The following is a 12,457-nucleotide window of genomic DNA, read 5'->3' as shown; positions in this document are numbered from 1 at the left end:
CATTCTACTTCAGAACACATTTGAGAAGACAGTGTATATTCCCATGCACCCCAGTCTCTCCACACTCCTTTGTGCATCTTTACCATAAAATGATTTGCACTTTGATCATTTTAAGTCACACCACACATTAATCTGCATTTGTACTTCATTCACCACTTAAATCCCAGGGGTGTGTGTGTGTCTGAGAGTCGACATTGTAATTCTGAGTCATCATTATACAGCACTTCTATCTCTCTTTCTCTTTTCTTTTTCTAGATAGATAGATTGATGCTCCTTTCATCATCTGTGATGTCTATTTTATACCAAAGGAATTTTATTAATCTAAAGATGGTTGTTCACAGCCCAACGGGTCATATCAGTTCAAGTCATCAAATGTACTGTGTGTATTATACTTTTATGACATCAAAGTGACTTGGACACAGGCTGACGGACAAGGTTCAAGGATACAGAGATAAATGGCAAATGCAGCATCTTCACCTCCTACATTTTTTCGCCAGTTTAATTTCTCATATATATATATATATATATATATTCACCTACATTCTCAGTACAATATCAGATGTTTCATGATTTTTATACTTATTTACTTTTGTATACTTATACCATATACAATTGTAAAGTATACATAATAACAACACATCCTTGGTGCAAGTTCAGTTCATCTTCCATTGAAAAGGCTGCCAAATGTGAGTGCGCCTTACCGTTGTCAATTACGGCAAATATTAGTAGTTTAGCGTGAATGCCTGTCCATTTTAGCGCTTTTTATTTATTTATTTCTAATACATTATTTGTGACCATAATTGCTGGATTTTTTAAACAACAGTAAACATTTTTTTTATAAAAACCGCAAACGGCTTAAATAAGGCAAAAATAATATCACTAAGTGGATGACGTGTATATTGTGGGTCCTTCGGACTTCCGGGTTAGGATAAACAGTGAGCTAACGGAGCCGCCTCATAAAAATGTGAGTATTAACCATGTTTTGTTTAAAATGTCACCGGATGTAATTATTGAGCATAACGATGTTGATAAAATTCATTTTGTTTTGGTCTTTAGGTCTAAAGTAACGTTTAAAATCACGCTGACGTCGGATCCCCGGCTGCCATACAAAGTGTGAGTACTCTGACAGCTCAGCAGCAGACACTGCCTCATACCGTTACACGTTTTTATTCTTTATTAAATGATTTACTGGACACTAGATTTGTCTTGCTGTAACCACAAATTCTTGTTTTTCCGCTGTGTAAACCTACGATGGTGTGTTTTGACGAGAGCTACAGAAACTATGGGAGAAGAGGGAACATCTGTTAGTGTGATTCACCAACAGATGTCAACAACTATCATCACATTGTAAATAGGTTATTATTGTTATTGTTATTGTTATTATGTATGTTATCAGGGCTAGAACTGCATTAAATGGACCTGACAACCAGCCTTTACTTACACATGTGCCGTTGAGATCATTATTGATCTGTGTGACAACACTGATTCTTGTGACACAATCCCAGTCATTAAGTAGTATAAAGTGGCCTATAATATATTGAGCATGTTGAAATGGCAATACATTTTTGAAAAAAAAAACTGTATGTGGAAATATAAAGAAGTACGGGAGATTAACCTATTGTTAAATCAAATCACAGACATGACTGAACATCACGTGTGGTGGACCTTGTAATATTATTATATATGTATATTGTTTCTTAGGTAAAGTATCAAGCTTTCACTCATGTACCACCCCCAACATTAAAGCTGGTAACTGGTTAATCGATTATATTTGTTTTTTAGGTTCAGTTTGTCCAGCTATCACAACATATTTACAACAACAGTAAAATCACTCACCTCTTTTAATATTGTGGCTAATTGGTGTTGTTTCTTCTGTACTTCTAAGCTCTATTATCTCCTTCTCACATGTCGAAAACATCTCATGAATACTGAATTGTGGTAAACCTTGAAAGCTCAGCTTGGTACACTTTATTTTTCCTGCCTGACTCTATATAGTATTTATAAAGTATCAAGAGTGTGTGCTTTGGAGGCTCTGGAGGTTTCCATCAATAAGGTGTTCACTCAGAGACTAGTTTTGGATCCTTTTTTAAAAAAATACGTCTCTTGTGCATGTTATTGATGAGACACATTCCTCAAAAAGATCATATTCCCAATAGGTCAAACAATATTGACACAAATGACAAAAATGCCAGTTAAACATTTGTGGGTCATTTTTTTCCGCAGCCATTTTCCTCTTAGCTGAATAATGGTGGCACCATGCTGATTATTCTAACCTTAAAATGCTCAGCTTTTTGATTATAATGACAGCTAATGAAGTATCATTAAGTCTGGCAGAGGACTACGCGTCTGTTCAGCGTTTTCATTTTATAATCACTAATCACATTCACAGTACACACTGTAATCTGTCAGTTGCAAATACACTGTTTATTAAAATGGACGTAGTTTGAAAAGAAACGCCCAGGTGGTGTGTCAGACAGAAGTAGCAGTTGGTCACTCTGAGGCGACTCTGCAGGTTACAAATATAACTTACTTTGACTGGAACTATATGGGAAATTAACCTACTTCTCACTTGATTTATAACGTCAGCAAACTTTTTCATGTGGAGTTAAAACTGTAGCGCATGACTTTTAAATAACCCACTATATTCAAGCAACTGTCAAATGAGTTCAGACAATGCTGATTCAGCCTGCTCCACTTGACTCTGTGAAGAGACAGAGTGATGTGTCTTGCATCACAGCTGAACCGAGGGAAGGCTGAATCATAACAGTTATGCTAGTAAAGTGAGACAATAGTGAACTTCAGGTTAAATAATTATCACTGGTTCTCTGAAACATGAGTGAGGTAGCAGATTTTGATATGATGTCAGTTTTGTAAAGTATGATCCCATTTAGAGGCAAATACACAGATGATAAAGGTGCATGAGTGGACACCAGTGTGATTGACAGCTGGTATCGTGCCTGTTTGCAATACCTGCAGATGGCGTCGGTCAAATTGCTAATTTGTAATCTTCAAACTGGGAGTTTCTTTTTGCAAACAGAAGCCTATGTCCATTTTAATACACAGTCGTTCACTCCCTGCTGAGAGTTTCTGAAAGATTCGATGGAGAAGCATGAAACTAAAAAGCATTTTGTCCATATATGGGATAAGTATCCTGTAACAGAAGAAATCTTACACTCAGACATTTTCACCTCAACAACTCCACAGCTGACAATGAAGCAGTCCAGATGTGTGCTGCTCGAAACCTGGTTCAATAGGTTAATTCCTGCTTTCATAAGAAAAATATGTTGTTTTGTTACAGACTCAGTGTCCCAGATAGCACGCCGTTCACCGCAGTGTTGAAGTTTGCAGCTGAGGAGGTAAGCTTATGATTTGTTTACTTTTCTAACCTACCAGTGACTAAACAGGACGTGAAATGTGGACAAATATCTAGTTGCAATTGTTTGTACATGTTTGAGGTCATTTATAGTGTCATTATTGTTTTCCATCCTCTAAGTACATATAACTTTGTCACAATTACCACTATATTTATGTTTCAAAGCAAATCTAAGACGTAAAATAAGATGTCAAATCAAAACAGGATTAAATACATACTCATGTATGTTTGTGTTTTACTCTTGGATAGTGATTTCAGTATGGGAACTAGTATCCATCAGGTTCTGATTTCTATGTGGCCAGCAAAGCTTGCGAAAAGGCAGACTCGGGCATCAGTAATTAAACATGACCTTTTAACGAAATTAAAATAAAATCTCATTGCAAGCTTTTCCGCCACATTCTTCGGTCATCTCTCTCAATTTGTTAGAACATAAATCAATACAGCTGTCTGCATGTTTAATGTCCCTTGTGCTACACACTTTCCATGAACAACCACAGACATCTGTTGTCATCTGTTATGTTTTATGCACATAAACACACAGTTCACTGTAAGAGCACAGTGTGGCAGGCTGATGATTTTCCACAGTGGAGACAGGGTGTTAATGTGCTTCTGTTGCAAGCCGCCGCACTGATGGAACCTCATTTTCACCTCTGATGTCTGGCTTTGCCGCGTCTAATGTCGGAGCCTCCATTATCAAGCCAACACAGTCAGTCACTGGGATGCGGTCGATTTTTAATTTTGTTTTTTGCCGATTGATCACTTCCCAGAGTGGTTTGTAAAATTTTGTGTGACTGGCTGGTGCCAATTTGAACTTTTATTAGCAGATGTTTTAAATGTCATCCTGTTTTGGTCATTATAACAGTGGCTAATGTGTCACATGAAGACACGGAGGAACAGCTGACATTTGCCAAATAACCTCATTAAAACCCTCACATTACTTATGATTTAGAAATCATAAATGATAAAAGAATCGATACCAGTGTTTAAAATAACAATATGGCTATACATGTTACATAATAATAATAATAATAATAACAGATGATACTGATACCAATGCTTTGTATGTATTTTTGTAAAAAATAACATTTAAAGAACAGTTAAATAAAAGTTTTAAAAGGCGTTCAGCCCTCTGCACTATCACCTTATCTTTAAATGATCACAAATTCAATTGGAGTTTATTTAGTATCTTATTCCGCTGTTTATTTTTCAGTAATCATATTCTAGATAAACATCAGTATCGGTGTCAGTGAATGTCATGTTATTTGTCTGTAGGCTGGTGACATTCAACGAGGTGATTTTTGATTAATGCAGATTAGTTTTTGTAATCGATTAATCTGTCACGTTACAGCGTCCTCCAATGTCCACAAACCAAAGATATTATCGCTTTTATCGTCACGCGAAAGCAAAGAAAACAGTAAGTTCACTTCTAGGAAGCTGAAATTAGAAAACGTTCTTTTCATTTCATAAAAAAAATCTGCTATCAAAATAGTTGTTGATTAATTTAGTAATCCATTAATTGATTAATGATTGCACTCCTGATGTAGAAGCACAAACAGTGCATGTGTGCATCCTTTTCCAAGCTGTACTTTATCCATGAGTTCCGTGCTTCCTCAAACAAAAGCCCATGAACAGCTTTTTCCTCTTGATATAAACTGTTTATCTCACTTGTGCTGCTCCTGGTCTCTGGCAGTCGGTGGCTGCGCAGCGCTTTCTCTCACTCTGTCTCCCTGGTGACAGGCTGATCCCTCTATCTTTTCACCTCAAATCCCAGCGGACCTCAAACACCTCAGTCGAACACTGAAGTGGGATGCGAGTTGAGTGATTTTCCCCCAGAATTTCATGCGTGGCTATCTTTCCCTTATGCTGTCTCCAACACTGTGTGTGTCTGATGAGCGTGAACGTTGGCAGACAAAAGCCTGAATACAAAACACTACACAGCATTCTCTTTTCGCCAAGTTATTCATTTATTTATTTATTTTTGAAGACTCTATAACTGCAACTCTTATTTTTTAGTTGTCACCCCAAAAAACCCTGTGTGTTTCAGAGCACTGACTCGTTGGATGAAGCGCTGTGCCTTGATGATTTATTCATACTTAGGAATTAAATCTGGCTCTAGCATGTCTTTTGATTATTTAACCAAAAATATCTGAGAGCTGCCGAGTTATCTAAAAAAGTAAAACCATGCCTACTATTGTGGATTTGAGTGTAACTGTTGTTTTGTTATTTATTTTCTGTTGACAGTTCAAAGTGCCAGCAGCAACCAGTGCAATTATAACTAATGGTGAGTTCTGGGGAAGGGGGAAGTGTGTGTATGTGTGTGTGTGTTTCTACAGCAGAATGCTAAAAGTGTAAAAAGCCATGGTTAATAGTACGATGTAGCGTTAGGATTGATCTTATTCCAGAGAAAACCTCAGTGGTGACATCCAGATAAGTGTCAGCTGCAGGAAGGAGGACAGAGCAGTTGACAGTCTTTGAACTGCAATGTGACGCTGGGAATCAGAATCAGAAATACTATGTTAATGTCCGGGAGGCAGGGGGTGTAATTGGTTAAATAAGGTGTTGAATTAAATACTTTTGATCAGATACTGATCGTAATGGTAAGTGAAAGCTCCTCCTGCGGTTACACTGTGCATGTTATTATTTGACTGAAAGGGATAGTGTGGTATTTTTGAAATGAGGTCGTAAGAGGTACGTATGGTGCGTTTCCACTAGCTCAGCTCGACACGGCACGGCACAGATATGTTGCTTTTCTACTAGCAACATATCTGAAAGCCATGGTTCAGTTTGATTCAGTGCTTTAAATGCTTCAGAAAAACCACCTTGAAGGCAAAATCCCCCTCTCTAATAGTCCGGTCTCAAGTGTCAATCGGTTTTTATTTATTTATTTACATAAACAGACATATTGCTCCTGTATTTTGAATCATGGCGAGAAGACACAGAGAAATATATCTGACGTTACTGAAGTACGATCGATAATACATGACTTATTTATGAACGCGTATATTGAGTCGGTTAAAAATGCTTTTCTTGGGGATTCTACCGTCCAAGTGTGAGTCGACGAGTAGCAGATTTGAAGTAATCGCAGCTCATTTTCTGCTATTAATTCCGCTTCACCTTGTATTGATCGGTGTTGGCGACCAGCGGGAATCGAATAAGTGCTGATGCGGCTCGTCACAGTCGGCACACTAACGAGCCTTTGTCTATAATTGCTTCGGCAAGATTAGAGCCTCAATAAAACATAAAATCAATGAAGATCTTTAGAAATATGTCACCTATTTATCTTAAATTACTGCCACCCATATTATTCCCATAATTGATTTAATGATGTTTGAATCATGGATGCATCGGTGAACTTTCCTGAATGAAACTGTGTTCATGCTGTTTGAACTCTTTCAAGTAACCAATATGTGGATTTCTTTTTTATGTGTAAGTTATTCAAAAAGATTCAGCCACATCCACATGAATCACTTGAAGGAAGTTTTCCAATAATTTGTTGGAAGTTTTCATATTTTTCATATGCAGTGTGTCGAAGGAACTTTCCAAACTGTGCACATTATGCTGTCGTAACAAAGTGGACTCTTGTGTTTGTGTTGTATTGTCTGACGTACGGCTAAAGTATGAATTTCACTTTTATCAGCGCAGAAATAAGAACTGGTCGCTGGTTATTTATTCAAATGCAATCGCCTGCTGCCGAGGCACGCTCTCCCCTTTTAGTTGCCGAGGTGTGCAACATCATTATGGTGATACTGTAAATTGTCCCCCCTCTCTCGGTGCCTCTCATTTGCATGACAGTACGTTCATTTTACATTGTGTTGTTGCTTTTCTTTCATTCCCGCAGATGGAATAGGAATCAACCCTGCCCAGACAGCAGGTGAGTTGTTATGGTTCAAAGCTGCTTGCCTTAAGATAGTTCCTAGACAATAATTAATTTTTGGTTGTTGTGCTATCACACCAAAGCGAGCTTTTTAAGCTCCCTGCTACGTGTCACTGTGCTTTCATCGACTGTGTAATTACCCGAGGTGTTCATAAAGACGCTTAAATAAAGCCTGCATCAGAATGCGCTATGTTAACGCTGGGGACAGTGCGTAAATAATAAAGTTAATGAGATTACTTTGATAAAGTTCCTAGAGGCTGTGGCATCCGTGGGCGTCACAAAGAAACACAAGCTTTATTCGATAAATCCAGCAACATTTACCATTAGCTTCACCACAGACTGCACATTAAAAACATCGTCGTCTTCTATTTTGAAAAGTGACGCCAAGAAATGGCATGGAATTAGCAGTCAGCCACCAGGGGGCGACTCCTCCTCAGGAGTTTATAGTCTCAATCAGGAGTTTCAGCTCTTCTCCAATAGAATATGATGTCAATTTAGGACATTTTTATCTCGATAAAGGAAAATAGACGATGAAGCACCGCACATGTGAGCGGACGCCAGCGTGGTTGACCCCTGGATGGTCTGGGGATTTCCCATCTCAAGGATTCACAATAGCAGTTTGTTTTAGAGCTGCAACTAACGGTTATTTTCAAAAACGATTCATCCGTCAATTCATTTCGTGATTACGGTAATCAACTAATCATTTGGTCAGGAATCAGTGTTTCTAAGTAGTTGACAATTAATTTAGTATTTAAGTATTAATCAACTACAGAACAATTAAATTGCACTCTTTGCAGTTCACTAATTGCTGTTTAATCGCTCAGCCCTGTCCAGGGTTGTTTATATGAAATTGGTGTTTACTCAGTCATGAGTAGAGAGGCTCAGTAGCATTTAATGTTAAACTAAATTAAGAAAAAAAAAAAGGTGCTCTCTGACTGGAGGCGAAGAACATGCACTGAGCACTCGAGTCAGAGATGACTTGTGTCTTCAGATCAACTCTTTACCGCTGAGCCTCAGTGAATCACTGTTTTTTTTATAGCCCACTTCTTCTTATGTAAGTCCTCATTTTCAACTGAACTTATATATATATATATATATATATATATATATATATGCCTCAGTTCAGACACCTCCTGTCAGATTACCTTTTCTCACCGACTGCAGCCTCATATTTGTAGTAATGAGTAGTGAGTACACGGGGGAAGCCCAGGCGTAATCTCACAACAAATGTTATTTTTTTTCCCTCTTCCCACATCTTTACACGGCTAATATCACACACTTCCTGTTGAACATTGAACAGCAGAGGTCCACGTTGACTGACGCTTCTGAGATTGATTCAAACAGGATTTACTCCAGCATGATTGGCGGCTGACTGCACTCACTAATGAGTGAAATTGCTATCAATTATTTATTATTATATATTTTTTTTAATAAATGGTTACCATAGACACACAAATAGGCCGGAAATTATGCACCAGCAAATGTTTTTTACCCTTTAATTTAAGTGCGTCTGACTGCCCTCTTTGAAATCCTTTGCAGGGATGTCGCCGCACTCCGATTTCAAACATGACACAGGAAGATACCAGAGACGACTCGCATAATAATTGGATGGAGATTAGATTAGACGTAGAAAGCACTTATGGATGGGCGACACATTTTGATTCATAAAGCAAATGTGTTTTCCTTTTAATTTATTTTCCCTCAGCTGTAATTGGCTGAAAAAGCTTGAAAATAGACATTCAAAGTGCTTGAAAAGTATCGATTAAAGGCACTAAAAGGTCAATAACTTGCATACGTAATAAGAATTAATTTAATTATTAACTATTAATGATCCGCAGTATCAATGTTCTGAAGCGTACAAATGATCTTTTGAAGTGGTTTTGTCTCCCTGCTGAAGGTCAGATTATAAACTGTATAATCTACTGCCCCGTCCTGTGTTGCAGGAAATGTGTTTCTAAAACACGGCTCCGAGCTCCGCATCATTCCCAGAGACAGAGTGGGAGGACGAGAGGACTGACGCGGCGGCGAAGCGACTCGCGTAGCACTCGAGACCCGGGAAACTCCTCAGCGTGTGTCATCATTCTATTTTTTTGGTCCACAACTGACAGTGACTCACATGAAAATATAAATATATATATATTTAAATCTGATGATGACTTGTGCTCACGCTGGCATGCCTGCCTGTTTTTTTTTGTTTTTTTTTTTACTTTAAATCTGTAATTACTTCAAAATATCAGGACATGGCACATTATAATAATTAATACAGACAAACACAGCGGCTGCTTCCTGGGATGGATTTTTAGCAAATTAAAATCAACAGTTCTAGCCTCTTTTTTTTTTGTATCATTGTAAATGACAATAAACAACCGGTATGACTAACAGTTTATGCCTATTTGCAATGTTTACTTTTGTTTTTACAGCATTGTGAATGTTGTAATGTAAAAGATAATGTTTTGTTTAGTACAAGATTCCATTATCGCGGCATCATTTTTGTTTTTCCCTCAAACACACACACACACAAACAAATACTTGTTAGATGTTATAAACCAGATTATTCTGCATTTGTATGTACATGTTGGTTCAGCTGTCACACACTGTGCAGCCACATGGATCTTTGCTGCCCTCTGTCAGCTTACACATCAATATCAGTATAATAACCCCATATAACCCCTCCATATCATTTTGTAAAAATTAAATAAAAAAATATTAATGTTTGTTATCAAGGATTGAATAGTCCTTGAATTTTTGATCAAGTGCTTGAAAGTGCTTGAAATTGTAACTAGTTCTTTCACAAATAGCGACAGTATCTGCAAAGTTTGCATAGATGGAGACATGCAACACATTTGTATACATAAAAATAAGTTTTTTCTTTCATTTCTCATCCTTACAAAGCATAACACCATCTCTTAAAATGACTTCAAACGTGAAATAACCATTGAGAGCGGGGGCCTCAAACCCAAAATGACCTGGGGACCAGTGAACTTCTAGTCTGGTCAGGAGGGGCTGGGTCAAGTGAAAAAAGTCCAACAATTAGGGGAAAAATGAAGGGTTTAGTGATTAGAAATTAAAATGATATCCTGATAATCCATTACGATAAAATATTTAGGATGACATTGCACACCATTTCAAAGTAAAAAGTGTTGTAGTAGTGTATGTAGACAATTGTAATTTAAACAGTTTGAGACCCCTGATTTAAAGTATAGACTATTTAACTGTATATATATGTCATTTAAAGGGGCTATATAAGGGGAAAGAAACGCTTGAGCATTAAAAGTGCTTGAATGTGACCTTAGATAAGAAAAAAAACCCAACTCAAAATCAAAAATAAATTCACATTAAGCCTCTGGAATATTCTCATCCTAATCAAAACAAAAGCATGACAAATAGGTAGAGCAGCAGGAGGGTGCTTTATTGTTTTTCTGACTGATTAATGAGGCCCGGGCAGTTGATTACCCCTTTCACATTATTCATGATCTGACAAGGTCTGAGTCGTTTGTGAATCGGTGCAATTTTTCACGCGAGTAAAAAGAAAAGAAGCGTACTTAAGAAAGAAAAATGGACGAAAGAGAATAATGGAGCATGCCCGCTTCAATACACATATTTGTGTCTCATCATCATCTATTAGAATGCAGGCTCAGATGGTGAGGAGGAGGAGCAGGAGTCCCCCGTTACAAATGGATTCTCTCATTTGCTTTAATCAGAGTCACTCACTGCCGGACACCTTCAGCAGATATTCGCCTCGGAAATAACAAAAGTCACAGTGTCACAGCAGAGTGACTTAAATACTGCACTTATTGCCCAACTTACTCATTCAGCAAAACTTGAGGGACTATGTTTTAGATTTCTTTACATATACAATCACCTGAAGCTGCCGTTTTGAAGCCCCAGTTGTATACGTGAAAATTAGTTTAGGGCTAATCCGCTACAGTTTTCTTTTATCCCCATCAAATATTGAAATTTTGAGAGCACTGAAACATTCTACTAATTCAACTAACTCTGGGAAACTTCGTTTTACTTTCCTCTTTCCTTAGTCAGCCTCGTTTGGTTCGTTTAGTCTCTGTGTGAATTCATTTTTAATGTATAAAAATGTAGTTTTGGTGTCTTTCTGTAGCAGCGTCACAGCGCCACCTGCAGGCCTGGCATGTGTACTACAGCGTCTAGAGTCAAGAATGCTGTGTTTAAGAAAAAGACGAAGTCCTAAAGGCTTCACAGTTTCTCCAACCCACTTGGAAGGAAAGGGTGAGGTGTAGGATATTTAACTGTAACATGCAAATTTTACACACTGTGCCTTTAAATGACACACAAGTTGTATCTATAAGATCATTTACACGTTTATTGTTCCCTAACCCTCGTAGATATTTGATTATTTTATAGGATCAGCATGTGCAAGACGAAAAAGTCAACGTGGATTGATTTGGATAAAAGGGTTTGTGTCATAATCGTTGATTTTGCGCTCCTCCAGGCGTGAAATTAAAATTTCACTCTTAAATAAAACGGACGCCGCAGTATAATCGTAATGAGCAGCGGAGGAGAGAGATGCTCTCAGATCACCTTTCCGTTTGAGCTCTCTGTCCTGGCTCCTAAGCCAAGTTTCGGAAAAAAGAACTGCTGCACAGACAAACTCATGGCTCACAGTGTCCCCGGGACAAAGTGGGTGAGTGTCCTTCATTTGGACAATGTGACTAAGCATATACATGCAGGAGTAATTGGAGTATTACTCAAGGTCGTAGTAAAGCGGGGTCGTAGTTGCCAGATTTTCCAACAATACAGAAATAAGAAGCTGCACATGCCTTTTGAGGCTTGTGCAGCTTCAGATCTGTGGTTTTCCTCTCTGGTCAAGACATTTTTGAGAAGTGTAACAAGGCTGTTCATGTTCAATAACATTCAGCAGGTTCCCCCTGGTGGCATTCTTAATGTAATAAATGTCTTACATATGGCACCTTTAATTTCCCCTCCTGCCTGTTATGACAGGCATTATGTAGAGCAGCAACAAAAGCTCTCCTCCTCCTCCTGCCAAGCCACACACAGCTGACACTGTTGACTCTGTCTTTTGTTGCTGTTTGTGTAACAAGGCTTTTTTATTTTATTTTATTTTATGAGACTGATTTATTAGCCCTGTGCTCAAACCCCATCCTCCAGGACATGAACTCTCGCCTTGTCCGACTTCTATCCATTGACAATACTTGACAAACTGCATCTTGGTATGATAT

At 38.1% G+C, this 12,457-nt stretch overlaps 1 protein-coding gene across 1 annotated transcript; it reads left to right on the top strand.

Moving 5' to 3' along the window:
* The first annotated feature begins 804 nt into the window (after window positions 1–804).
* ufm1 (ubiquitin-fold modifier 1) lies at window positions 805–9,628 on the top strand. Its single transcript, XM_058626501.1, has 6 exons — window positions 805–964; window positions 1,057–1,113; window positions 3,299–3,356; window positions 5,615–5,654; window positions 7,212–7,244; window positions 9,191–9,628. Coding segments are annotated over exons 1-6 (264 nt in total). The 5' UTR covers window positions 805–962; the 3' UTR covers window positions 9,265–9,628.
* Window positions 9,629–12,457: the final 2,829 nt, after the last annotated feature.

The sequence above is a fragment of the Solea solea genome, chromosome 4, assembly GCF_958295425.1.
Source record: "Solea solea chromosome 4, fSolSol10.1, whole genome shotgun sequence".
Taxonomy (NCBI): domain Eukaryota; kingdom Metazoa; phylum Chordata; class Actinopteri; order Pleuronectiformes; family Soleidae; genus Solea; species Solea solea.
This window is presented reverse-complemented; position numbering and strand designations above follow the sequence as displayed.

Coding starts and splice junctions, on each gene's coding strand:
- ufm1 (XM_058626501.1), top strand. Junction 1,114..3,298: donor CCCCGGCTGCCATACAAAGT/GTGAGTACTCTG, acceptor GTTTTGTTACAG/ACTCAGTGTCCCAGATAGCA. Junction 5,655..7,211: donor CAGTGCAATTATAACTAATG/GTGAGTTCTGGG, acceptor TCATTCCCGCAG/ATGGAATAGGAATCAACCCT.